The 27,660-nt window shown below is 35.9% G+C and overlaps 4 protein-coding genes and 1 long non-coding RNA gene across 13 annotated transcripts in view; 3 read left to right on the top strand and 2 right to left on the bottom strand.

Annotated features, from left to right (window-relative positions):
• Positions 1-9: 9 nt before the first annotated feature.
• Positions 10-5,616, bottom strand: LOC111343628 (intraflagellar transport protein 57 homolog). The gene is made up of 15 exons (XM_022950811.2): positions 5,356-5,616; positions 5,018-5,126; positions 3,571-3,624; positions 3,409-3,462; positions 3,097-3,161; positions 2,901-2,991; positions 2,634-2,711; positions 2,419-2,541; positions 2,205-2,276; positions 1,802-1,882; positions 1,649-1,699; positions 1,498-1,560; positions 1,339-1,405; positions 1,156-1,232; positions 10-599 (listed from the first exon to the last, which is right to left on the bottom strand). Exons 1-15 carry the CDS (start codon positions 5,514-5,516, stop codon positions 489-491), a joined length of 1,257 nt encoding a protein of 418 aa, XP_022806546.1. The 5' UTR covers positions 5,517-5,616; the 3' UTR covers positions 10-488.
• Positions 522-9,315, top strand: LOC111343630 (26S proteasome non-ATPase regulatory subunit 9). Of its 3 annotated transcripts, none has more exons than XM_022950815.2 (7): positions 522-616; positions 5,844-5,946; positions 6,101-6,220; positions 7,632-7,702; positions 7,806-7,907; positions 8,913-9,001; positions 9,211-9,315. In XM_022950815.2, exons 2-7 carry the CDS (start codon positions 5,859-5,861, stop codon positions 9,233-9,235), a joined length of 495 nt encoding a protein of 164 aa, XP_022806550.1. In that variant the 5' UTR covers positions 522-616; positions 5,844-5,858; the 3' UTR covers positions 9,236-9,315. The 3 variants fall into 3 exon arrangements, with proteins under 3 accessions (XP_022806550.1, XP_022806548.1, XP_022806549.2); XM_022950813.2 differs by lacking the exon at positions 522-616 and adding an exon at positions 5,632-5,771; XM_022950814.2 differs by lacking the exon at positions 522-616 and adding an exon at positions 5,661-5,699.
• Positions 9,316-9,935: 620 nt separating this feature from the next.
• Positions 9,936-24,137, bottom strand: LOC111343627 (tetratricopeptide repeat protein 12-like). Of its 7 annotated transcripts, none has more exons than XM_088727219.1 (22): positions 24,012-24,137; positions 22,959-23,170; positions 22,674-22,698; positions 21,919-22,118; positions 21,609-21,668; positions 20,850-20,921; positions 20,691-20,751; positions 20,487-20,539; positions 20,062-20,191; positions 19,158-19,227; positions 18,559-18,653; positions 18,231-18,399; positions 18,040-18,132; positions 17,606-17,669; positions 17,273-17,437; positions 17,012-17,116; positions 16,124-16,192; positions 15,787-15,888; positions 15,084-15,222; positions 14,551-14,640; positions 11,996-12,134; positions 9,936-11,889 (listed from the first exon to the last, which is right to left on the bottom strand). In XM_088727219.1, the coding sequence occupies exons 1-22, from the start codon at positions 24,073-24,075 to the stop codon at positions 11,814-11,816; spliced, it is 2,253 nt and encodes a 750-aa protein (XP_088583345.1). In that variant the 5' UTR covers positions 24,076-24,137; the 3' UTR covers positions 9,936-11,813. The 7 variants fall into 7 exon arrangements, 6 of the variants coding, with proteins under 6 accessions (XP_088583345.1, XP_088583344.1, XP_088583348.1 ...); XR_015989453.1 differs by lacking the exon at positions 9,936-11,889 and adding an exon at positions 12,236-13,818 and having other exon boundaries at positions 12,001-12,185; XM_088727218.1 differs by having other exon boundaries at positions 9,936-12,134.
• LOC148726077 (uncharacterized) lies at positions 17,565-19,674 on the top strand. Its single transcript, XR_015989455.1, has 2 exons — positions 17,565-17,705; positions 18,277-19,674. It is a non-coding gene; the product is annotated as an uncharacterized LOC148726077 (long non-coding RNA).
• A 43-nt stretch (positions 24,138-24,180) lies between the features above and the next one.
• The window catches only part of LOC111343631 (DDB1- and CUL4-associated factor 8), a 9,706-nt gene continuing 6,226 nt past the window's right edge, over positions 24,181-27,660 (top strand). The window contains exons 1-6 of the mRNA XM_088727225.1: positions 24,181-24,716; positions 24,875-24,934; positions 25,817-25,900; positions 26,252-26,346; positions 26,921-27,031; positions 27,567-27,594. Of these exons, the coding sequence (XP_088583351.1) occupies positions 24,423-24,716; positions 24,875-24,934; positions 25,817-25,900; positions 26,252-26,346; positions 26,921-27,031; positions 27,567-27,594 (672 nt within the window). The 5' untranslated portion in view covers positions 24,181-24,422. The remainder of the gene's footprint in view (positions 24,717-24,874; positions 24,935-25,816; positions 25,901-26,251; positions 26,347-26,920; positions 27,032-27,566; positions 27,595-27,660) is intronic.

Here is a 27,660-nt window from a genome sequence, read left to right as displayed (position 1 = left end):
ACAAGCCACTGTTTTAAACCACATTTTAATTTAACAGTTATCGGATCAACGCCATTATATTAAACGAAAAACTGAGGGGAGGAGAGGGTAATCTATTGATCATAACAAGGAAAGTTCTACGAACTGTAATCACGAAAACTACAACATGACACTACAATTTCGTACAGAAGTCGTTAAATTATTGTTGGTGGGTTCTACAGAGAAAGTTGTCATTTTGGTTTGCGAGAAAAATAAATTACGGCCTCGTTTAACGAACATTAAACGCCACATCCTACACCAACTTCCTTGCAGCTTTGACTCTTTTCCAGTTAGAGTTCCACTCCTTCATTTTCTTTCGTAGTATGGCTGAAAGTCCTCTCGTAATAAATATTGAACTAAAAAAGGCGATTAATGTTATAATTGGCGGCGTCCCATTGTTACTTTACAGTAATATTTCCTCCTCTGCTTGGTTGCGTCTCTTCCACAAGTAACGTGACGATCGGTCCACTCTAAAACGGTTTGAAATCTCCAAACGTGGCCGCGTCAGAGACTGGGGCTTGCATGTCTTCTCTAATGGCGCTCCGATCACGGATTTTAGCGACAAGAAGGGAGTGTTCAACCTACAAAAAACACACAGGTAAGGAGCCCATTAACTACCACTGTAAAGAACAAAAATGTCCGAGTTTTTTAACGAGGGACAGCAAAAACAGATGTTTTGATATTTACACGGTTGAACTGAAGGAGGCACTTACATCTTCAAGTAACTGCTGCTTACGTTACTCCATACTTCTTAACTCACCAGTTTTAGCATCTTAAGAGCAAGAATTCCACGGTAAATGGCGAGAACTGAATACATTGTGTGCTCTCGCCCTCTTATAACTCTACTGGGTTGATTTAAGGAATGTAGAGAAAGTTAAAAAAAGCAGCTTATTTTTACCATTTGCCATTCCCTAAGCGTCACGCCTAAAATCATTATGTCTTTGGATTAATAAATATTCGAACTCTTGTCCGCAAGAAGTTCTCTAAACTCTTGGAATTTTCTGTATTTAGTGTCAAGACACACTTTTTAACTCGTAAAAAGCACAACGAGAAGCAAGTCAACTTGTCATTTGTCATGTCTTTGAAGTATATTGTGAAAAAAAAAAACAAACAAACAAAAAACATGGCCAAACGTACCACTCCTATACGAACTTCCATTTGTTGAACTTCCTGTTTGAGTCTTGTCAACGCTTGTTTTATTCTGACTAAAGGACCTGCATGACATGATTAAGACAACACTTGAGATCTTTGTTCCGCTGTCACAAGTCACCATCACTGAAGTTGCATGATGAAATCAAAGATAAAATGTATGTGCCTCACCTGCATCAGTCATATTTGTTCCTCTTTCATCCATCTGTGCTTTGACAGACTCAAGTTCTTCTGTGATCTTCCAAATTAAACAAAAAATAATTCATCAAGAATCCTGTGTTACCAGGTAAATGGAGAAAAAAAATTCCAAAATTTTGCAAGTAAACAAACCTGTGATAATGACTTAGTGAGGTCAGTTACCCCTCCAGAGCCTTGCTTGTAACGTTCTTTAGTCTGATGAGACACACAAATAAAACAAGACACGTCAAAACTCTAGCTTGGGTGAACTTAATCTCTGCAAAATTAATACTAACAAGCATACCTCAGCTAAAGTGTCCTGTAAACTCCGAAACTCTTGCAGCAAATGTTCCAGCTGTTATAAACAATATGTAGAAATGATCACTGAGTCATACAAACATTTAAATCTAAACTCTGATGTCTTTTTATTCATCTCATTTGTCTAAATAAGTTGTACCTGATTATTGATGTACTTTTCTCGACTTCCTATCTTCTCAAGAGTTCTACTGATTTCATGGTGTAGTTTGTCAAGATGACCCTGATAGAAATAGTAAGTAGTTAAAATGTGAATACAGAACAGAAATGAGCTGGCAGTGAGGTAACCATTCTGTAATTAAGACTTTAACTCCTATGATTGACCAAGACAAAATTTCTCCATAAAAAATATCAATACGATATCAAGCAGACAAGTAGTAGGAATAGAGAAAAATATCAACGAGGGGATTACTGGTTGATCAAATACCAATTAATTTTCTTTAAACCAACATCATAGCAATTGTATGACAGACAGTAAGGAGTATTCCTAAATTAAAAGAGGCAAAAGGTAATTAAACTATCGGTAAGTTCCAATGAAACTATACCTTTGTCTCAGTTAGAGAAGATTTAATTCCTTCACTGTGTTGTTGCATTTGTTCATAATGCGTCCTCCAATCCTAGATAAAGGAACAGATGTAAAATGCCATTGGCAACCCTGCCTAAACCAACCTGCCACTGACCAGAACTTCAATCAGATATCTTTGACTGCTTAAAAGTTTGAAGGTAAAATAAAAATGGGAAAAACTGTGAGAAGTTTACCTTGTTATCAGTTCGAATGTGAACCTTCAGTAATGGCAGAACCCTTTCAACTTCAAGTTTCCACTCAGCAGCGTCAATAGTTGACTCCATCACAGACTCGGGTTTTGATGAATCAGCAATCTCCTGCAGAACAACAAACACATCAAAAAACATAAAGCTTTAGACCCTGAGGTGAATTCATTTATCAACAATGTTCACCAACTAGTTCTGATTACATTCATTTGTGACTGCTGCTTCATTCCTGCCAGATCTAGATAACTGTCCTCTTCTTCAATTTCTTCCTCTGCTTCATCCTACCACAGGAAGTGCAAAAGTTAGAGATTAAAAATACAACTGTAACCAAAAAAGCATAAAAACTCTGGTAAAAGAAAATAAAAAAACTAAAAGTAAGATTTAGAGAGATGATGTACATCAACTAAGCTCAAAAGAAAATGCCTGCATGCTATGAGCAGACCCAATATTTTGATTTCAGTTTTTCTCACCATCATTTCCTCCTCCACTTTGTTCAGTGTCAGTTCAGCTTCATCATCTTCCATTGTTTCCTCCTCAAAGTCTTCCTGTTCATGTTGCGGCCTGGGAAATTACAAAAAATAATATTTTATGCTTTCATCACAACACATATACATTTGTAAACCATCTCAAATACAAACAATGACGTGTAATAATATGGACACATACTTTTTCCAACCAAATTTCTTGACTTTCAGGGCCTCGTCTGCAAGTTTATCAATTACATAGCAAACCTAAAAAACATCAGAAAATAAGTATTTTAAAAATCAGATCAAGTTGTATACAATTAAGAGAACTACATAGAATGGACATTACAAGCTGAATCACAAATTTACTTTTACCTCCTCATCCTTGGACTATACTAAACAATCACCTTGTATTAGTAATGTTTGATGTACTGTCAGTTACATTATTATACCATCTCAAACTGAACATCTTTTAAAAAATACTAAGTTAGATAAGATTTGCATATTTATTTACCTGCTCTCCTGTTCCTGTTTTGAGTTTTGCTGGTGGAAAATCTACTCCAACATTCTGAAATAAAGTCACTCATATTAAAGGACCAATAAAAAGTAAATGATATTTAGTGACCAATTATTAATCAAATGAGTAAAGATCAAATAATCATCTCATTTGTCTTACCAGTTTTTTAAGTTCATCCAAAATGCTGGACACAGTAGCGTTAGGGTCATCATACTAAGAAAGGAGCAGAAAACTTAAATAATTTTACACCATGGATAAATCAAGAACTCATTACCTGACAGAAAACAATTAATAGTGACCTACAAGACTTGTACTGTTACAAAGGTTTACAGTCAATTTTCCAACACAACAAACTCAGTATCACAAAACTCACCAACACTTGAAGTCAAATTGCCACCGGTGGCAATTTGACTAAAATGTTACTAACTGCCTCCCAGTTAGCTCAATTGGTTAGAGCGCTGGACTGTTGTGCGGGAGGTCGAGGTCGATCGTTCGAGCCCCAGCCAGACCAACACTCAAGGTCTTAAAATAACTGAGGAGAATGCGCTACCTTTCTATAATATCAAGAAATGGATAGACATTCTAGTCTTCTCGGATATGGACGAATAAACCGTAGGTCCCATCTCCTGCATCTATTAATTAGTTAATTTGGTTAGGCAGGGGACGTTAAAGGACCCACTCACGAGATTACTGTGATGTGGTCTGGCCTGTTTACTGGGAATTGGGGGGAGGGGGTCTTCAAATAAGTTTCATTCAATTGTTTGTAAACTGCTGATGCAGTCCGGCCAAACTCCCCCGAGAAGTGTTTTGATGCACATTTGATCATATCCACATGTTAATTTGTGTAATATAAATAATAAATTATTATTATTATTATTACTATTTCCATAAGGTCGTAGTAGTAGCAAGTAGGATAAATATTGTAAGAAATATACAACTTTTTTTAGAGACATGTTTTGGCATGCTTATGCCATCTTCAATCAATGAGTAACTGAATGTGAGTAATTATATAACAGACAAGTGGATGAATACTTGTCTGTTATATAATTACTCACATTCAGTTACTCATTGATTGAAGATGTGCCGAAACATGTCTCTAAAAAAAGTTGTATATTTCTTACAATATTATTATTATTATTACTTGTAGCCTTTTGTGTGAAACTTATTTCAAATGAAAGCTAATATGTAGTAGTACATTGTGAAAAGGGAAAGGGACTCAGACGTCAGGTGTAGCATCTCAATAATGGAATGTTAAACAACATAAAACATGTTGACATCATGAAGATTATAATCAGTCTGCAAACAGCTAAACCAGAGTGTTGCATCATGCATATAAACATGCTCTTTGACTCAAATTGCTATTCACAAACTGATCATGATCTTTGTGATACCAACATGTTTTATTTTGTTTAATGTTCCATTGTTGAGAGGCTTCACCTAACTTGTGAGTCCCTTTCCCTTTATGCAAAGTACTACTACATATTAGCTTTCATTTGATGAAGGTTTCACACAAGAGACTACACCAGTGGCGATTTGACTGAGTAGTGGCGAGTTTTGTGGTGGCCAGTTTGTTGTGGTGGTAAATTGACCGGATACCATTACAAACCTCTTGAGGTTGCTCAAAGTTTCTGCCACAACATGTGAACAACCAAGCTGCTAATGATGTGAAGGTAAAAAACTGCTCCCCTGGGTTATTTGCCACTGCAAAGTAGTGCCTAAAAACAATTGATTAAAAGCAATAAATTACAAACTGTAACTTGGTGAGTCGCGGTCAAATGGGAGCCAAAAGACATCTTTACATATGACAGAATATATGTTAAAAGAGCTCTTCATCAGAAGTTTGTTGCTCTTGACAGAGGCAACCTCTGTCATCATGGATAGTTTTCATATCATCTTAAGACAACCAAAATTGCGAGATTTGTGTCATATTTCACCAACTGTTACCTTGACAAAGGTCTGAATCCCATCTGTTTGCAGAAGTCCGTCTCGTAGTCAAGCAATTTTAGTTTCTCGAGAACTTCTTCCATAACTCCTACAGTTAACATATAACCCATAGAAGCATTGTCACCAGTGAAATCAGCGCCACGGCGTCCTTCACTCTCCATTCCCTAATCTTGGGTCTCTAACATGAAATCTTTTTATGAAGTGAATTCGACATCAAACTCTCTAGTTGCCATGTTTTTCAGTTCTGGGGAAATATGCCTCGATTTCATGATATACTTTTTTGAGCCCGCGTAGCCAACAGCTGACTTTTTATTTTCAAGATGGCGGATGTCTCTATGAAGAAGGTGAAAGATCTGATTACAAAAAAAGATGCAATTGAACAGGAAATTAAGGAGTTTCAGGACGTCTTAGACTCAGTAAGCCCTCTTGAGTCTGATTGGACATAAAAGTGGCACCATAAGTAAATTTCGTCTATATTGTTTTTTCAGCAAAAGGGAGTTGGGATGAACGAAAAGTTGATTGACGAAGAAAATTACCCTCGTTCAGACATTGATGTCTATACCGTACGAGTCGCAAGAAATCGAATCATATGTAAGAAATGTACATTTTTGTGTAATTTTCTCGGACTTTTACGGAACATAATTCCGACGATCGTGACTAGCACGTTACGTACGATTAAGAAATGAAATTTCAGCCGAAATTTTGCTGACTCATGTAACTTGACAGTTTTCATAACCACAAATAGGTCTTCAGAATGACCACAAGGCGCTGATGAAAGAAATAGAAGAAGGTATTCATGAAGTACATGCTCAAGCACGAGAACAAAGAGATAAAAAAGAAACTCAACAAGACCAGGAAATGGAAGGTAGAAAGGCTCAATCGTTTACCTCTTTACATACTTAGGTATGGGTCACACTTGAGCAAAGTTTTCAACTTTGCCAGCAAAAAAAAACACAGAAAGTTTGAAACCGCAACTGGAAAGCAAACTTTTGGTTTCAACTATCAGGGTCGCACTAGGCGAAAAAAATGTCAGTGATGACACTTTGATAAACCAGACATACATTTATCGATGTGTTATGGGGAGAGAGCAGTGAGCTGAAAAAGGAAAGCAAACGTTAAAAAAATGCATCCCGTTGAAGCATTGTTAATAACGATCACGGTGATGCTTATTCTTCTTATTGAGTTAAATCATGAGCACTTTTTTGTCTTTTGTATGATCTATGAAAGATGGGTTAAGGCCTGTTTAACTGTTTTGACTCCCACTATGATGAGAGCGAGAAATTGACATCAACGAAGATTACTTCGAGCGCCATATGTCTGCTCAGTTCGGTGACCAGTCAAGTCGTTTGCTGTTTACTGACAAGCGATGACAGTTACTGCTGTGATAGCTATTGTTTAGCCCAAGTTTTCCAAAATCTGCCTGCCCCACCCAAGCACTACAGCATCTTTGATGTTATGGCCCATTTTCAAAGTTTTTGCAAACTGGACAAGTTAGGGTCGCATTAGGCAATGTGCCCTGATGACAGATTTTTACACCAAAGTGACCACATTCACACCAAACTTTTCCAAGTGCAACCCATGCCTTAGACTAAAAAAAAGTGTTGGTATCTATAGTTTCCATACTCCTCTCTATACAATTTCCTGAGGTGCTGACAAAGAGAATTTGTTTAAAAGTCAAGAGCTTCTTTAGTTGGTGATCATTTCCTTCATTCTCATGATGGAGCAACTTCAGAATACCCGGCCACTTTGGTCTACCTCATATCATGTGTCAGGAGGCTTTGAACAGGGTTCATATAGGTCATGGAAAACCTGGAAAGTTGTGGAATTTCAAAATTTCATTTTCCAGGCCTGGAAAGTCATGAAATTTAGGTGTGGGTCATGGAAAGTCATGGAAAATCAATATGCTCTCTATGAGTGAAAGGCAATAAGACCCAAAGTTGAAAAATTAACTGACAAGTCCAAAAATCAGATTTAATTTCATCAGAAATAAACAGAAGCACGCATTATGAGAATGTTTGCAAACAGGTCATTGAATCTTTCAAATGGTCATGGAAAAAGTCTTGGAAAGTCATGGAATTTTAACAGATCAAAAGTGTACGAACCCTGTTTGAAGAACGAGCCATAACACAATAGACACTACTCTTTTTCACTGACATGTCAATAAGTGGCTGGTCATTCTGCATTCGTTTTGCATTTTTAAGACTTTTTTTCAGGACTTAAAAGAAAAAGGTACATAACCATCCATGAACACTTTAATACATGGATATTTTTTTCAGATATTTCAACCAAACTAAAAGCATTTCTCAGAGTAGATTCAGTAGCTGATGGATCACCTTCATCCCAAGCTGTAAGTAGTCCATTCTCTCTGCTCACCTTACAGCTAGGATTATTTTTCTGTGAACTGTCAGGCAAATGACAGACTGATTAATTCTTACTTTCTCTCTTTGTAGGGATTGAAAGTTGGCGATTACATCTTAAAATTTGGTTCCATCAATGCTGGAAACTTTCACAGCCTTGTAGATATTGCTTCTGTTGTACAGCATAGCAAAGGGGTAATGATATATATTAATGATATATTACAATGATATATTACAATATTATAAAAAATTAATATGCACTGCCCGCAGTTAGCAAAGGCTAGTTGAGGCGGGCAGTGTTTAATACGTATATTATAATAAAATAAAAAGGTTTACAGAGCAAGAGATTCAAAATTCTAGACAAATTACAACTACATTAATACATTTAAGATACGGCAAGAAAACAGAACAAGCTGGGGTCTTATAGTTGTACTATTAAAGCAGACAAAGCAATATAATCGTCATATTTTTCAAGTCTCTGGAGGACGAAATCATGAATTTTACTCTTACAGTTGTATTTTGATAGCTGGCGCACTTCACAAGACAAGCTATTCCAGATTCTATCACCATTTCTTGAAAATGCCCTTTTTTGTAGATCTAATCTTGAACTTTCAACAAAATAGTCGCCTCTTGAAGATGATCTTGTCTTATGGGGATGAATATTAGCTTGATAAGTGAATAAGTTAGATATGTTAGAAGGTGACAAATTATTGGATATGTCATGCATCATGATGGCAACTGATTTAAAGTAAAGCATATCCAAAGGAAGAAAACGAGAAGAAACAAAAAACGGGATTGCATGAGATCTGTAGTCACCAAAGTACATTAAGCGAAGGGCTCATTTTGAAGGATTAGAATTTTATCTCTATGAATTTTTGCAGCTTGACCCCATGCAACTATACCATGCAACAAATAGGGTTGGATAAGTGACCTGTAAATGCGGTTTAGAGTACTAAGGGGTACAAAGTGTCTTAATCTGGAGATAACGCCAATTGATTTTCTTATTTTGGATGCAATATGAGCAATATGGTGACCCCATGAAAGAGTTTCATCAATAAGCACTCCCAAGTATTTAATAAATTCCTTGGGAGTGGTAAATAAAAAGTTTGATGACATTGTTCACTTGTCCCTTAAATATCCTTTCAAAGATGTTTGTACAATGTCTGCATCTAATAAATTAATTTTTAATATGATCTACAGAGGCCAATGAGTGTAACTGTCAAAAGAGGAGAGAAATCACAGATAATATCTCTTACCCCAAACATATGGAGTGGACAAGGGCTTTTAGGGTAAGAGGAGCATCTGATATTTTTTTTTTTCTATTTTTTTTACATTAATTTTTCATATTAAATTTGTCTGTATTGTAAACCTAGACTTCAGAATATTTTTTGTCTGTTTACACTTGTATATACAACATCAGTTACATAAGATGTATCCAAGATTCTTTTGTATTTATACAGCATTACTCATCATTAAAAGATATTGAATTTACTTTCAGTTGCCATATTGTACCAGTGAAATAGATGCAACTTTTTGAAAGTTGGTTGGTGAAACAACAAGTTATCAACAAATAAAAAGTATGCCATTTACAGTCAAGCAAAAATTGTCCATTTATTAAACCCAGCTGTGTTAAAAAAGTTACGAAGAGGTCAACTGTTCATCTCAGCCAGAGCATCAGCAAATTGAAAGGAACACCACTTTTCTGACCTGGGGTACGCATTTGGCAGTTTGGGGTGCACATTTGGCAGTTTGGGGTGCGCATTTGGCAGTTTGGGGTGCACATTTGGCGGTTTGGGGTGCGCATTTGGCAGTTTGGGGTGTGCATTTGGCAGTTTGGGGTGCGCATTTGGCAGTTTGGGGTGCGCATTTGGCAGTTTGGGGTGCACATTTGGCAGTTTGGGGTGCGCATTTGGTGGTGCACATTTGGCAGTTTGGGGTGTGCATTTGGCAGTTTGGGTTGCGCATGTAAGAGTTTGGGGTGCGCATTTGGCAGTTTGGGGTGCACATTTGGTGGTGCACATTTGGCAGTTTGGGGTGTGCATTTGGCAGTTTGGGGTGCACATTTGGCAGTTTGGGGTGCGCATTTGGCGGTGCACATTTGGCAGTTTGGGGTGCGCATTTGGCAGTTTGGGGTGCACATTTGGCAGTTTGTGTATCACTGCTACGCCCCCAGTAAGGGCATGGTATTTCACTTTTACTTTAAATTTTCCTTGGTCTGGTCACTGCAGTTGATACCTGTTTAATAGACTTTACCACAATGAATATACATATTAAGTTATACAAACTGTTTGACATGCCAAGTACCTATATGTGCAGTACATTGTCCAGAATGTTGCAATAATTATATCTTATTTTAGGTGTTTGTTGTGTAGAGTAAAAATACTCAACGATAGTACACCATAAAACATCTAATAAGAGATTTATCATCCAAAATGCCAAATTGTCATTTCAGTCCAGTTGAATTTTGCAGATATTTCTGGAGTACAAATATTGTGTGATATTTGTACTCGTCTTTCGCGTTATTTGTACTCTACAAAGCTCAGTTGGATAATAAGTATAGGTAATAACATGATTTTGAGTGCAATTTGTTGTTAATAGGCTCAAGTAAATTTTCCAGAGACAAAAAAATTGCATGAGCCCATAGGGTGAGGGTAATTTTTAGTTTATGAAAAATTACAGGTGCTTATTTACACCAGGTTGCACAAGAAATCATGTTGTTACTTGTTAATAATTGACATGAAAAAAATCATCACAGAAAGTCAGAACAGACCAAATTTTGACAGTTCCTCACAGTTGTTTTGTACGATGAACTTTCTGAAAATAAAGCAATTGTATGAATGTTTTTTTTTCAGTAAAAATCATACTGTTATTAGAACAACTCCTTGTCTCTTGTTCCCTCAGAGTAACCAGTCAGTTATTTTTTTCTTACAACATCAACACTGAAATAAAAAGGTAATGTAGTAAATTTTGTATAACCTGTTCAGTATATATTGTTATGTGCTAATGAACCATTCATTATATGCTAATTATATGCCAATGAAGTGTTTGTTATATGCTAATGAATCATTCATTGTATGCTAATGAAGTATTCAAGATCTGCTACTGAACAATTTGTTACATGCTTATTAACTGTTTGTTATATGCTAATGAACTGTTTGTTATATGCTAGTGAACCATTTTGTTATATGCTGATTAACTGTTTGTTATATGAAAATGACAAGAACATTTATTCAATCAACCAATGCTATGAAGTGTAATGATTTCCATTGCAAAAATAAGCAAAAAAGGCAAGTACATTCAAGAGCACCACATGTATGTATGTACATCCATGACATTTTAGCTTAGCAGGATGTTCTAGGCTGAAAAAAATATGTTTGAACAGTCCTGTACATTCCAACATTCCTGTAATTTTCTCACAAGTATGACCCAATATATATGGACATGCACAAGTGAGTCAACTGTTTACAACTGTTCTTAATTGTTTTTCTCATTAGCATTTAGTCAAAACTCATTAGCATATAACAAATGGGTAATACAAATATGCCCTGAAGAAAAGATAGAAAATGTAAACCTAAAAATACCGTTTAATGTTAATAACAAATTGTTGATATGATATGAAATGCTTGGCTGACAGTGCAGAAAATTGATCTTTGAATGTAGGCAATGAAATGGTTAAATCACACTAAAACTTTCACCTACTTCAAACTTAAATATGTTTGGTTTATTACACACCTTTTAAAAATAAATAGTACATACTGGATTAAAACTGCAAGCAGGTTATTTGATGACATCTAAAGGGCACAGTTCCACCACCACAGAACAAGCTAAGTTTGTGGTCTCTGCAGTTGAGGTTTCACTGCTTATATCCTTAAAGAGTGACGAATAAGTATATGTTTACAAACAGTACAAAATTCCTTCACTATTTTCAGTGAAGTATTGCTGTCACTGTAGCTGCTGTTGTTGTTGTTGTTGTTGTAGGCTTGATAACCAGTTGTTGTATCCAAAATCAAGCCTTGCTCTTTCCCTTCCAAGGGAGATCAAATACCAGGCTTAAGAAAGCTTATTATCATTTTAGCAATTTAAGATTCTGTCCTTATCATATCAGCTGAGGTTCGTGTTCTGGATAACAGAGTGAAGAATTTCAAGTCCGTGCATTTCTTTCAGCTTTTCAAGATGCCTGCAAAATAAAAAAGAATATTTGTAAGATATAACCAACCACACAATGTAAAATGACTAAACATTTCATAATGCACAATACAAGAAATACTCTTTGCCTTTTGTACCTTTTGTCTGATGTTGCAAGTTTTGCTAAACAAATGGCAGCATTCTGTTTGACATCTTTGCTTAGCTCATCATTTGTTGCATGCTTCAGGAGGATTTCCACCACACCATTATCACTGGCCAAATGTTGACTTACTCCCTCTGCGAAAAGAAAACATCACCGATAAACATCTGGCACATTTAGTATTAAACCTCATGCAAGCTAACATGAGTAAATACACCTGACACATTTAGTATTAAACCTCATGAAAGCTAACATAATGAGTAAATACACCTTATATATATTTAACAATTATTCCACGAGCACGCATTGGATATGAGATGATAGATAGCCAATGAGGTGCTACGTGAGGCTATAATCATCTCATATCCAACAAGAGCGAGTACCAAGATATTAGACAAATCTTACCAAATCTTAAATTTTTTAGCTCCCTTTTAATTTTAACCCGACGTGAACATTTACCATATTTGTAGATTATGGTATATTGGCTCATATACCATATTAGCTAAGCCAATAAAAAGTCTTGAATTGCATTATCCAATGATCCAGGTTTTAATAAATATATATATATATATATAGGTAAATAACTGAAGAAGGTCCTGGACCAAAATGTTTTTTATTAAAATTTTTTATATTTTTGACGTCAAGAAGTTGTCCATCCTCACAATTTTTAAACTTTTTGGTAAACCACAAAACAGGTCTGTAGGGATGTATATGTAGTTGTTTTTTTCCAACTACCACACATTATATATATATATATATATATATATATAAATAAATGACAATTTATATAGCACCCTATCCAAAAGCTCTAAGGCACTTCACAATCAAGGTTGATGGAGACATGGAGAAGAGCCCTGGACTCTAGAAAGGTTGTGGCCACAGCATTTAGTGATTTTAGGAAGGCCTTTGATAGTGTACCTCATGCTACTCTGTTAAAGAAGCTCAAAAGAGACTCTGGCATTATGGGTACACTACTGGACTGGTTAAGAAACTATTTAAATGGAAGGCAACAGTTCACAGTAGTAAACGAGGTTAGCTCAGATCTGATGCCGGTGACTATTGGTGTACCCCAGGGTTCTGTATTGGGCCCGACATTATTTAACATATTTACAAATGACTTGCCATCGATGGTTCAATCAGGGTCGCTATATACGTTCGCCGATGACCTGACAGTTTTCTGCATCAGAGACTCAGCAGACCTGGCAATTGCACAGTTAAATTGGGCTTTACACGAAGTTTATACTTGGTGCCTAAACAACCAGCTAATACCTCACCCTGGTAACAGTGAAGTGATGCTGCTCAGGTTGAGAAATCTGATGGGCCCTATTGCTCCTGCGTTCTTAGGAAGTTTTAACCTTAGTTGGGTCTGGAAAACACGCTTGCTAAGGTAAGCCTGACAGTCAGGCACAAGCTTACAATAATAATAATAATAATAATAATAATAATAATAATAATAATAGTGTGTCTTTATTGTTCAAAAGATAAAATTACATATCTTATGTTACATTAAAAAAGGATGTAAATGAGCTAAGGTGTTTCTCTAAATGAGATAAGTATATACGTAGAGACAAATACGAAAATCGAGTACAAGAAGTACACTTTTACAAAGCTACATTGTACTTAAAAACAATTCTATTAGGTATTTTACTAGGTATTCTTAAAACGGTTCGTGCGAATGGCGGGCATTACAGGGGATTTATTTCTTAGATTATATCTCGTAATCTTGGTTTCAGGGAAGTAGGCTCTAAGAGGGTGGCTAAGGATAGTAGAAACCTTGCTACAAATTTTGTGATCTTGCACACCACAGGGACACCACATGTTCTGGAATTCAAAAAGAATTTTGCAGCTAAGAAAGACTTATTGAAACGATCTAGATTTATACCGATAAAGGTACTACGCGATTTTTATTTTAAAGTAATCATGCCATCCATACAGTATGGTCAATTATTTTGGGGTACATGCAGTAATTTGGATTTGTTATATGTTCCATAGAATGATTACACTGCAAAGCAGCTAGAATTATCTATAACCTGCCTAAAGACATGGCACCATGCAACATGCTCAATTATAACCACTTGTCTACTCTGTTTTCACTCTACAAGATGGATATTTTTAAACTTTTCTATAAAGCACATAACGAGTCTCTCCCAATATTATTATACAAGGATATTTACATCAAATGTTCCACTGGCTATTCCTTGAGAGGAGACGATTCACTGATAGTTCCAAGATTTAATACTAGGTTTATGAAAGATTCCCTTGCCTATAGAGGTGCAATCTTTTGGAACACTATTAGCTTAAATAAACATAATATCTTGCCCAAAAACCTGAATGAGCTGTTTTGAAATTTGAAAACAAAGCCTGACATTGAAACTTCATTAGAGAGTTCTCTGATACCTTATGACCACTACTGTGCAGAGCGTAAAAGTTAAGTGTCATGTCCAAGAACACAGCAGTGTCCAGCCTAAGGTTTTACAAGCACTGTTCTATTTAGAATCCATACTGATATTGACTGCTTTGGCAGAGATCATGATAGTATGTTAGATTACATACCCATATCAGCACAGTGACCAATGCAGAGTGCTGTATTTCCTATGATGGTCTCGTCTGTAGAATGAAGCAACTGAACCAAGAAGTCCAAAGCTGAAACAGGAGAACACTTTGTGTTGTACAACTGTACACTGACAGATAGCATGGAAAAGGAGACAATCAAACTTTTACTTGTATTCAGTCAGAGGGCAACACAACTTTAAAATATTCCAATCTTGAGGGCCTTGGGAGTATCTTGAATTTTTTTTTTCTCAATATTATGGGTACCTGTAGGGCCTTCCTCATGGATCGAAACCAGTGTGTACTTTCATTCTATTTATCAATCCACCAAAATTCCAGTCCCCGTAGCACACAGTAACTAGGAATAATATAATTACTCTTTATTGAGAAGCAAGGGTGTTGCTACTTTGTTAGAATCTCATGCATACACCAGTATTTCCTCAAAAAATGTTTTAAGAGTTAAATGTCTAAGACCCTAATCAAGGTTTGAACTCTCTTAATTATAAGTCAGAGTGCTACATTCTTTCCCTGTGTACCTTTTTCACTGAGCACAGCTTCTCTTACGTCTTTTCTCTCCATTGTGCACAGTGCCAGTGACTTGATGGAATATTTTTTTACAGTTTCTCTTGTGTTTGCTCCCCAACCAACCTGAAAATGGCTGCTTAGAATGACCAACTGTGAATTAAATTGAACAAAAACTTATTAACATCAACATGCATTGGCAATCTCTCAACCTTGTGGTAGCCTGCAGACATAGTAGAGGCGAAAAATTAGGAGGTGGGGGGAGGTGGAGGAGGGGAGGGGGAGGTGGGGGAGGGGAGGGGGAGGTGGGGGAGGGGAGGGGGAGGTGGGGGAGGGGAGGGGGAGGTGGGGGAGGGGAGGTGGGGGGAGAGGAGTGAAGGGACGCTCATGTTATTATTTGTATTTGACATCGTTCCACATGTGTTAACCTTTATTTCTGCTGGAAATATGCCGTTCTGTGATTGTTTCCTCGAAGCTCAAATTTCGGAATGCATAATTAGTCTGGAGGCATATTTGAAAACATCATTAAGTGCTGGCAGGCATTAATTCCCTTCTCTCCTCTCCCCCTCCCTCCACCTCCTATTTTTTCGCCTCGCTCCATTTTTTGCACGGTCTAATTTTCGCCCAAACTTTACTAGAATGCCTGCACTGCAGGCTACCTTGTTCGTCACATTCTCTGAAAACAGAAGTAAATGCAAAAAAAAAAGGGCTCCTTACCTTGAGAATCCGCATGATGTGAATGTGAATTTTCTGATCGCAGGCTTGATTTAGAGCCTCATTGGAATGGGCTAAGATATTTCTCAGGGTAGCAAGACTGCGCTAGAAGGTTAATTAAAAAGTGATGAAGAAGAGCAATTTGTATACATATTCAGTGAATCATTTACTTAAGATTGCAAGTAGTGCCACAAACGGGTTTCAAAAATCAGGTCTGTTAGTAATAGAATCATCCACAACAAAGGGAAATCTACATTTTCATACCTAGACAAAAAAATTATACCGCGTGGGAAACACAAGAAAGAAGCATGCTATTATGCACAAAAAACTATCCTTATACCTCACAAACTTCATCATAGCCTGTGTTAAGCATTTCAATGAGTGAAGGAACCAATCTTGGAGCAGCATCCTACATGGCAAAGCCAACAAACAAAACAAATATTTATTTTGTTGGATAAGTCCCTGGTAAGTCAAAATTAATTATATGATAGGTGGACTTGCACATTTTGATTGGCTCTTATAATCTATTGCAGGGCAGATGCATAGATGACATCATCATTAACTATATTTAACAATTATTCCACGAGCACGCATTGGATATGAGATGATAGATAGCCAACAAGGCGCGTAGTGCCGAGTTGGCTATAATCATCTCATATCCAACAAACACGAGTGGAATAATATGATTGTTTTGTTACAAAAAAACGCCCCCAAGATATTAGACAAATCTTCTCGACTTTATTTTGTAAGAAGGAGCCTGATGTTACAATGTCCAGATATTAGATTATGGTATATTGGCTCATATACCATATTGGCTAAGCCAATAAAAAGTCTTGAATTGCATTATCCAATGACCCAGTTTTTAATAATTTGCTTTATTTTATATAATATAATACAAAACAAATAGATTTCATTTTGCTGTGGGTCTGTACAGCAATAGATCACAGAAGCCATCAAAATGTGGTCAGAGCATCAGTCACAAACTTGGCTAGGTCTCCTGTGACACACTTGGCTGGGTCTCTTGCGCCACTTTTTTGTTCCTACCACATATTGACATCATCTGTGATGTATTACTGAACAGACCCACAGCAGCAGGGAATCTATTTGTTAATTATTTGATGGATGCTTGTTTTTTGTAGCTTAGAGATGTCACAACGTTTGATAACAATTTTCTATTTTTTTTTTCTTCTTTCAAGTAGAGGCACATGAAGCATTTCTGAAATAATACCTTTTGATGCTGGTTTGATTGCAGAGATATGTTTGCCAACAAACCCAGAAGAGAATAAATAGAGCTTCTCACTTTTTGATCCTTTATTCCCAAGATATTGCAATCCTGTATTGAAAACAAAAAAAGCATGAATACTTTAACTCAATGAAAACAAATTGGTAGCCAACCAATCTTCCATAGCAAAGGCATTACTTAAAACTAAAGAATTTGTCATAATTTGGATTGTAAAAAAGTTAGTGGCAGTGCAGTAAAGATACCAACCAGGAACTTGACACTTGTTTCCCACCAATCTTGTTCGTCAGCAATCTTTTTTCTGATAAATGTGTCTTTGGCCATGTTGGCTAAAGCTGACAAACCAGATGAAACTAGCGACCAGCTGTCTGTTGGTTCATGGGAAACTGTTGTGTTTACGTCACATAACTTTCTCTGTAAGAAGAAAAAAGATCAATGAAAGTAGGATGAAAATAACTGTGTGGGAAAAAATGGAAGTATGGGGTGAGAGGAAAATCTATTACCTTGGGAATGGATACTAAATCAACACCACAAGGAAAAAAATTCAACCAACATTGTAAAGCAAAGAATATTTTACATTACCACAAATTTCTGAGAGATGCTCAGAAAGTCTTTGTCAACCAAATCTCTAATTTTTTCACAGAATCTAAAAAGCAGACAGAAGTTGGCAGACTTAAGCACGGTGAAACTTTCTAAATTGTTGTTGATTACTTATTGCCTTAAAATGTTCAGATAAATTGTTGGAGCATTCTTAAATATCATTATAATTTGAATATATCACAAAGTTGAAATGGTAAATTGGCCACCGTTACGGTTATAAAAGCTGACATTTCGAGCGTTAGCCCTTCGTCGGAGCGAAACGACGAAGGGCTAACGCTCAAAACGTCAGCTTTTATAACCGTAACGGTGGCCAATTTACCATTTCAACTTTGTTGATATATTCAAATTATTTCGTTATCCCCACCGACGCAGCGCCAAACAGTTTCTTTAGAAACGATCAGCCTTAAATATCATACCCTAGTTCCAAGGCCAAGTTATTAATTGTAGACATTGCTATAACAGCTGTGTTAGTTCCCCTCTGTACCAGTGAAAATAATGCCTCAGTGACACTGCAAAGAAACACATCGTTTGTTTTTAGCTTTGATCCAATGACTGTTCCTTTTTACTAAAAACAACCATCTGCTTGAGAAAAAAAAGATCACCTTACCACTTGATATGTTTACAAGTAGTGAGACCAACTCTTCCTTTTTCAGTTTGGGACAGCTGGTGAAGAAATGATGTGGCAGCGGTTTTAATGACAGGAGATGTCGGATCTCGCAGAAAACGATTGAATGATGGAGTGTGATCCTTTTTGAGGAACTCTTCTACGTTGTGATCTGAAATAAGAAAGGGACATATTTCTGACCATCAGCTTATAAAGGGAAGAGAAAGTGATTAGACATTTTGGGTTAAATAATTCTATACTTGTAAGTCCAACTGGCAGCAAGTTCATGTAGGTTTTTTCACCATCATCAAAAGAACTGTAATAGCCTTACCATTATCAGTACATGCCTCCATAAGAATTCTTAAAATTTCACAAATCAAGTCTATATCTTCCAACATTATACAGACAGCTGCTCCTTCCCAGTACCTGAAAATTAAACACAAGTATTTACATGAGCAAAGGCAGGATAAAAAGTGTGAAGTATAAATTGCAAGTATGTATAGGTCTGCAAGACCTCGATAAGCAGTCTCCATCACTTACGAGGCACACAGTTCATTTAAATATTTACAAATTTGGCATTTAACCAGTACAGAAATAGAGCTTAATAGTCCTTTTAGTCAATTTTATTTCTTAAAGCTTTATGTCCAAAATACTGTGGAATTACCCTCATACAAATTTGGCATTTAACCAGTACAGAAATAGAGCTTAATAGTCCTTTTAGTCAATTTTATTCCTTAAAGCTTAATGTCCAAAATACTGTGGAATTACCCATAATTAACTTGGATTTTATATTATATCACCAGAGGTAACCGTTGTTTTTAAATAACCTCCAATGATATGATTCAAGGCTTTTTAAAATGAGTCTTGTACTATTAAGTAACAATTGTGCTTTTAAAATAATTAGTTTCTCTTCCTTGAGATAGCACTTACTTTTTAAAAGTATTATTGCAGTCTATGATCTGAAAACCTCCATAACATCTGAACAATGTTCTGTTTGCACCTTCAAGGTCAACCATACAGTAGAGAAACAAAATAGAAACTCATTGCAGATTTCAGAACTTATCATAAATGCCTGGAAGCAACAACTTATAATCAAGAATCATATGATGCACGATCCTCGCAGTAGATAGCGCTATTTATGCAATAGCGAAAATCAGACCTGAAAAAAATTAGGCCTGTACGGGACTCGAACCACTGACCTCTGCGATACTAGTACAGCGCTCTACCAATTGAGCTAACAAGCCAACTGGGAGCAGGCCGTTAAGTTGATTCGTAATAAACCCGTGAAAGTGATAAATGAGATACAATGAATATATGAAGTTCATATATTTTGAACTGCGGTATTAGATACGTATGATGCACGATCCTCGCAGTAGATAGCGCTATTTATCCAATAGCGAAAATCAGACCTGAAAAAAAAAAAAAAAAAAAAAAAAAAAAAAGAAAATCAGGCCTGTACGGTCTGTACAGTCCCATACAGGCCTGATTTTTTTTCAGGTCTGATTTTCGCTATTGCATAAATAGCGCTATCTACTGCGAGGATCGTGCATCATACGTATCTAATACCGCAGTTCAAAATATATGAACTTCATATATTCATTGTATCTCAATCAAGAATCAATTCAGCTTTGCAGAACTTTGAATGATGGGAACTCTTAAAACTTGCAGAGGGTACAATTTTATCACAGATAAAGAAAATAATTGATTTAACAATGAATCCAAAAATAACTAATGGGCCAGAGAAAAACCATGTAAATCATTTACAGAATTCAACTCCATTACAGTAAGGGTTGTTATAAATAATAAACATTCCAAAACAAAAAACCTGACATACTGCTATCAAGAAGTGGGAGAAGTTTCCTTGTTGCCTCAGTATATTGTGATGTGGCCAGGCTGTTTTTCTGAAGTCTGTTTATAGAATCTCTCATCGATTCCCCACCCTCCTGTCCAGCAATACCGGCAGCCTACCATCAATACATATACAAATGGTTATCTGTAGTGATTTATTCACCTTCATCTGTGGTTAAGAATTATACTTTGCTTCATGCAGGAGATTATGGGATTACATTATAATCAGTTTGAAATAAGGAAAAAAAAACAGATAAAAGTGATTTGAACCACACCGCATGATTGACATAAAATAATTTTAAAATTCAGCGGGTCAATCTATAGCATCTGGTATGGAACAAAGAAGACATCCATTTAGATTTTCTGTTACAGTACAGATGTTGAAGTTTGACAATGAATTATAAGACTGACCTCTTTTTCATCCTGAAGTCTTTTTTTTGCTGACTCAGCCTCACTTATGTAAGCTGTATGTAATAAAATTGTTAAATTTAAAGGTTAATTACCCATTTAATAATTGAAAACAACATTTTCACAAATCAAGTAATTCAACACAAGGTCTGTCACTAAGGAAAATTTACTAAATAACTGTAATCAGTCAAATTAAGTACTGAATACATTTCAACACTTTTTCTTGCTTTGGTGCCACTTTAACAGCATCCTTCAGAACTGAGATTGCCTATGATAAAGAAATGTGAACTATCAGTTAACTGTACAAAATACTGGTTATTAAAATCATAAAATGATCACAGATATGTTTGCAAAATCAAATTGTACCTCATCAAATTTTCCTTGAGCTTGTAGTGCTCTGGCTTTGTGAACAAAGGCTTTCACCCACTTGGGATCAATCTTAAAATGTAATAAAAATAACTCATTAGTTATTCCAAACTGTAAATTTTAGCTAACACGTGACTTTCCTTCTGTTCTCATTTTCAACCTTTACCCTAAGTATCACTCCCAATATTTAACAATTATTCGCCGAAGACGAGGTGAACATTGTCGAATAATCCCCAAGACGAAGCCGAGGGGATTATTCGACAATATTCACCGAACCTGAGGCGAATAATTGTTTTAGTATAATTTCAGAGCTGAACAACAGAGAAATTTCTAAAATCATAACATTTTAGTAACATTTATTAACATTTTAGTTTAACATTTTATATAAACCGCGCGGAGCGATTTATATAGCGTCATATAAGGAACCGCTTGACCAATCAGATTGCTGGAAACTCTTTGCTCAGCTCTGAAATTATACTAATTCATATTATTACCTAAAGTAATTCTTCTTGCCCTCTGCTCTACAATTCTTATAATGTTAAACACAATTAGGATAATTAGGTACTGAATCAACTAATAATCTAATTGATATTATTTTTTCTTTATTCTCATCACTTGACTGCTTGATGTTGTATTGATATTGTAGAGAGAAATTCTTATTTAGCACTTAATCAATACAATGGTAGAGCAAGATTGATCATGATAATTATCATATTAATAATTATTACTAACAGTCTATTATTTTAAAATCAAACTTACCTTTAAAGCAAGATTGCAGTCTTGGATTGCAGAATCAAAGTCATTCAGTTTGATATATGCCTGAGAGTTACAAAGACCATGAAACAGTATGTCAAAAATCTTATAGGAACATGTAGAAATCAGCAAAACTAATTCAGATCTGTCACTTATAGGATTGGGGTTACTGTTCAGGGAGAGTGAATTTAAGGGTGGTTGTCAAAACAATTTTAAAACAACAACAACAATCACCATTTCTGAAAAAATTATTATCATTACACTTTCGAATCAATGAAGAGAACAGTAAATCACTGTTATGTAGTGACTGGTTCACCTGTGCTCTGTTGGTGTAAAGTACTGGATTGGAACCACTTTGACTGATTGCCATTGAGTAGTTACTTATAGCTTCTGAATAATTTCCTTCCTTAAAAGCAGCATTTCCTTTTCCTTTGAGCTTTTCAGCTTCTGCTTCAGACCTCTTCTTTATCTTTGCCCTCTCCTTAGCATCTTCCTCAACTGCTTTCATGAACTTCTCTGTAAAGATACATATTCAGGACTTTGTGAAGCACTGCAAAGACTTAATTTTACTCACACTGGTCTGATTACTGTTTTTTGTTGTGCTGAAAAGTGGAATTTAAAGTTTGAGAGTGAAACTGAACTCTGATACATGAAGACTAAATTTAAAGCTTAATCAGTGAATCTCATCTCTCCAAGAGCTCAACTGTATAGAAAATGCTAAGCATAAAACATCAAGACTTTGGATTTTGAACCACCCAACACTGTACCTAATTATACCAAAGCTACACATGTATAATCCCTTTTACATTTTGAGAAAAAATTTCCCACCATACGCATGAGAGGGGTGGGAGGGGAGGTGGGGGAGAGGGGTCACATACTTGAGTGACACTTTGGGACACAAACATATCATAAATGATGTTATGAAGTATGTTATGAATCAGTCATTATCACACAAAATATTAACGATCAATACAACTAATAATAGTAATAATAATAATAATAATAATGATGATGATGTTATTATTCATTTGATAAAATACATATCAAATGTTACAATAAAGAAGAACTTACCTGCACAAACTTCTCCTGCATCTCTCTAAGAAAAAGTAAAAAACAATATTAATAATTTTTCAAAAAATAATAATATTGAGTAAGACAACATACATAGATAATAAAAAATTTAAACAATCTGGATCAAGAATTTAATTAATTCTATACAGGAAATACTAATCATAAAACTGTTATGTTGGGCATAATTTTTGAGCATAGACTTCACAACAGGATGTTGATAGAAACACAAATTACAAAATAATCTAAACTATCCCAAGGTAACTTAACTTAGCCAATTAATCCTACCATTTCACCAAGGGCAGTTGATGGATCTAGAAGTCTTCTTTCTTCAGTTTTTGAAATGACTGTTCTCTCAGCCTTTGTTTTGACTTGTTTACATTCATCATCAGAATCATCATCATTTTCAGCCCTGTGTCGCTTTAAAAACTCATCTGCAGCTGATAGAGCTTTGTTTTGCCTTTCAAGGTCACCACATGTTAAATCTTTCATGATGGAGTCTGAAAAGAAAAAAATTACAAACTTCATGCTACCAAGGAAACTTTTCATTGTGATTTAACAGATTGGAGGAATTAACAAACCATAATCCAAGAGCCAGTGTTAACATTTTAAATCTACGCTCAAATTGTACTAAAATATACTTGGATTTATTGTACTTTTTCTTTTTTTTAGGGTAGTTTTCACATAGGGATAACCCCCTAACTTCCTTTTCTAGATGCATCTTTGTTTTAATTTTTAATTGTATATATAGTACAGCTTCTGGAATAAATAGTTTGTATGTATGTATGTACATCATAATTGGATTGTTCTCCAAACCTATAATGTTTCCCACACATGCATTACTTTGCTACTGTTACATGAAACAAGTTAACACATACAATCAAGTAGATGCTTGATAAATCAGTGATCATTTAGTCTGTCGTCAGTATGTGATAACAAGCAAGACATATTATTATGAACTCAGACGTGAACAGTAACATTCGTATTATTAACTGTTATACTCAGTCCATACATTTCAGCTTATAATACCACTAAGCACTCTAACAATGGTCAAAACATGCCTTCAGACCAAGATCAGGTAGCCATTTACCATATCAAGACAAAATACAGATTTTTGTTCACATTGTACACAGAATTACAAGAGATATGGTTTGGAAAATAAAATGATGATACGTTTATGTTGCACTAGGCAGCAGATCATGTACTAATGTTTACAGCTAATGTGCTCAAGATTGGCAAATTTTAAACGGCAGATACTGGAAATATAGAAGTGCAATCAATGCCTTGCAATCACTTATTCTGTTGAGTGAAAATCAAACACGTGCAAGAAGCTCTCATTACCGATCTCATCGACTTTTCCCAGAAATTTCTGCAGCTCTTCTTCCTTTCCAGTAGCTTCCTCCATTTTGAGGTGACGGACGCCTACGAACAGCAATCGACGAACAGCATATCATTCGTTACAAGTTCGGTTTCTCCGAAGATCTCCGTAAAGTGCTCGTATGACCTAAGGTCACTCCATTCCTCTTGTTTTGGTTTTTTTGCACGCAGAGTTCAAAGAAAGTGAATTTCGAAGATGTTTATATTTGTGGACTGAGTAATTTTTTAAACTTTGAACCACTCATGATCGATTCTGAAGAGGCAAAATCCCAAAAAGAAGGCTCACCTTGATGGTTTCTGCGTCACATACGTGAGAGGAACTACGGACTACAATTCTTCAGACTGCACCATTTTTAAAGCAAGATTGTCTCTGAAATGGCTAAGAACGCTTATCATTGTCTTGTTCCCAGCTTACAGTCTCGTCAGCTTGGAATCCTTTCTCCAAGGAATTTTTCCAGGGACACTTCAGGTTCTTGTGGACTTGTGAAAAGACTTACGCTGCACGACAAACTTGATCACCATGATGGATGTGTGAATACATTACATTTCAACATGTCCGGAGACCTTTTAGCTTCTGGAAGTGATGACTTAGAAATCGTCATATGGGATTGGGCTAAAGGCAAGAAAAAGATAGCTTACCAAAGTGGACACTCGAGCAATGTCTTTCAGGTACAATCAGCTACGAATTGCGCACCGAGATAAATTGAACAACTTAAGAAGGAAATATAGTTCTTAGGGCTTGTTTACCTCAAGCTTGGAAAATATGTTATCATACTTATGTTAGGCTTTCACTTCAGTACTTTCTGTTTCGTTATTTTCTCTTTCAGGCCAAGTTTATGCCATACACTGGCGATAGTACAGTAGTGAGCTGTGCAAGAGACGGGAAGGTAAATGAAAACAGTATTTGCTCTTCAGCGTTAAGACAACCCAACTGATTAATCCAATGTCCGTTTATCAAATGTAATTAACTCAGCTGAGCAGTATTTCTGCATGCTTGTTTTGTTAATTTTGTTGTTATGGAATATTTTCAATAAATTTTTTCCCACTAAAACCGAGTGCTGGTCTCTGTGGCTACCTATAAAACCTTGGGATGGAACTTTTACATTACGCGTGAGATCAGGACGCAAACTGGCCAGTGTAGTTTTCCAGTTGACTCAGTACTAATGGTATGTCCATTTAACTTGTTCCTTGTAACAAGTTTGTGTGGCAAAGCTATTAAATAACCAGTGTGGGTTGAAATAGCAATTGCTATTTCAGTAAGATCTTGTGTAACAATTTACCTTGGAAATCTATGTTAATGAGAAACAGTTTTATCACAAATAAACACTTTATTTTTTAAAATTCAACAGCTGTGAGCCAACAAAATTCTATGACTATTTAAAGAAAGGTGTCTACCAAAATCCTATCACATTTTTTCCTTCTTAAGCAGCATTGAAAAGAATATTAGACAATAACTTGTTGAATCTACCAGGGATAGATTGGTATCTCTCATTAGAAATAGCAGAGTGGTTTAGTCAACACACTAGGTAACTTTTGTTCCCACAGATCATTCATTTTATTATGTTGCGTGCTTGTCTGTCAAGAGAGTCAACAATGGCAGTATGCAGATGTCCCTCCCTTTTTTTTCTTTTTTGATTTTTTGGGCTCATTATTAGTTGTTTTTATCTGTTAAGTAGAGTGAGTAAGATATATCTGCATTAACATAAGAATTTTAGTGCATGGGTTCAGTCAAAACAGTATCTGCAGGTCATTTTACTCATTGAATTTAGGTACGTGTTGGTTTCCTCAACTCCTCAAGTGCTGTTTGCAAGAATACCAAATGTATTGCACAGCACAAAGGAGCAGCGCACAAGGTACTGAAATTTTTCTACCAATTTTCATTTCTTTCTTTGTGTAAAAATGTGCTCTAATGAACCAATGAGAGCTTATACAGGTGCAAAGTGGAGGTGGGCAGGCAAAGTGAATATGGTACTTGATATGTTTTGAGTGGAAGAAAGATGATCAATCAATTATGAAGCATTGGGAGGAGCATTTTAAAAACGAAATTGCAGATTGTATTATCTCCCCCTCCTTTTGTCTCACAATTGATATTGGTAATATTGTGAAAGGCAGTTATGTAAACTTGGTATGATGAATTACTTCATGTTATTACCAAGATTTCCTTTCACACATCCTTAAGCATTCTTATCTTTTTTAAATTTCAGCTTTGCATAGAGCCAGGATCACCATGTGAATTTCTGACATGCGGAGAGGATGGAGTTGTATTCCATGCTGATCTCCGAGAAGACAAAGCTCAAAAGTGAGACATTTAAGTTTATATAATTATATGAATTAAGTTCAGTTTTGTACCCTGAGTTGAGAATGTTTGTCTGATTAACTCAAGTGGTAGAGCACCAGACTGCTGTGCAGGAGGTCAAGGGTTCGAGCCCCAGGCCAGACCAACAATCAGGGTTTTAAAATAACTGAGGAGAATGCGCTGCCTTTGCTATGATATCTGCAAATGGTTAGGCATTTTTTAAGTCTTCTCGGAGAAGGACCAAAAACCGTAGGCCCCTCCTCTTGCATCTTCTCTGTATTGGTTAGCAGGGGACATTAAAGAACCCACACACTTATCGCAAAGAATAGGGAATATAGCTCCTGGTGTTGTGGTCTGGCCTGTTTACTGAAATTAGGGGCATCTGTTAAAATTAGTCCTCACAAAGAAAATTGTAAACTGCTGCAAGCAGTCTGTAAGTCCCCTGCAAAACATTGTTAAATGCTAAGAGGCTGGCCATGAGCACTATTTAAACTGTAATTTATGATGATGATGATGATGGTGATTATTATTATTATTATTATTATTATTCAATTAACAAAATAATTCTTTTTCTCAGACTGTTTTGCTGTCGTGTTGAGGAGCACAGAAGAGTTCCTCTCTACACAATATTTATCAATCCTCTAAATAACTATGAATTTGCTGTGGGTGGCAGGGATCAATTTGCAAGGTGAACAAAAATTGTTGCGAAGAAGGCATTACAAAATTTCTCTCTCAAGAGAAGGTTGATGGAATTGGCTCATGCTGTAATGGGCTTTCCTTGTTACAGTGATTATGTGTTAGAAAGCTTGCCTACTTATCGAGCAGGTAGACACAACATAAAGAGTTCGTACCCTGGAGCTTAAGTGTATTAGAGCATTTACATGGAAATGCGCTATAGAAATCGATCTATATTACTATGATCTATATTATATTCTTCTCATGGGAGAGATAGTGGAAAGAAATGTTCTGGGTTTTTAATTAGGAAATGTTGTAGGGAAATAGCTTCAAGAAAAAGGAAAGTATTGTTAGAGTCTGAATAAATATGGTTTATGCGATTATGGTAATTTAGCCAGAGAATTCTCTGATCTCCAATTCTTCACAAGCCACCTTACTGTTATTTCATCTTGAGAAGGTAATCTTGTTAGAGATTCTAGCTAGCATTCACAGCACCATTAAAACCTGTGAATTTTTAATTGTCTCATTCTTTTTAAATGTCTCTGCAGAATTTATGACAGAAGAAAACTCCCAGATGTAAGGAAGTAGAAATAACATTTTCTGATTGTCATGAAGAGATTAACCAATTAATCTTGGATTAAG

The sequence above is a fragment of the Stylophora pistillata genome, chromosome 7 (genome assembly GCF_964205215.1).
Source record: "Stylophora pistillata chromosome 7, jaStyPist1.2, whole genome shotgun sequence".
Taxonomy (NCBI): domain Eukaryota; kingdom Metazoa; phylum Cnidaria; class Anthozoa; order Scleractinia; family Pocilloporidae; genus Stylophora; species Stylophora pistillata.
The sequence above is the reverse complement of the archived record's forward strand: the minus strand, read 5'-3'. Positions and strand labels throughout refer to the sequence as shown.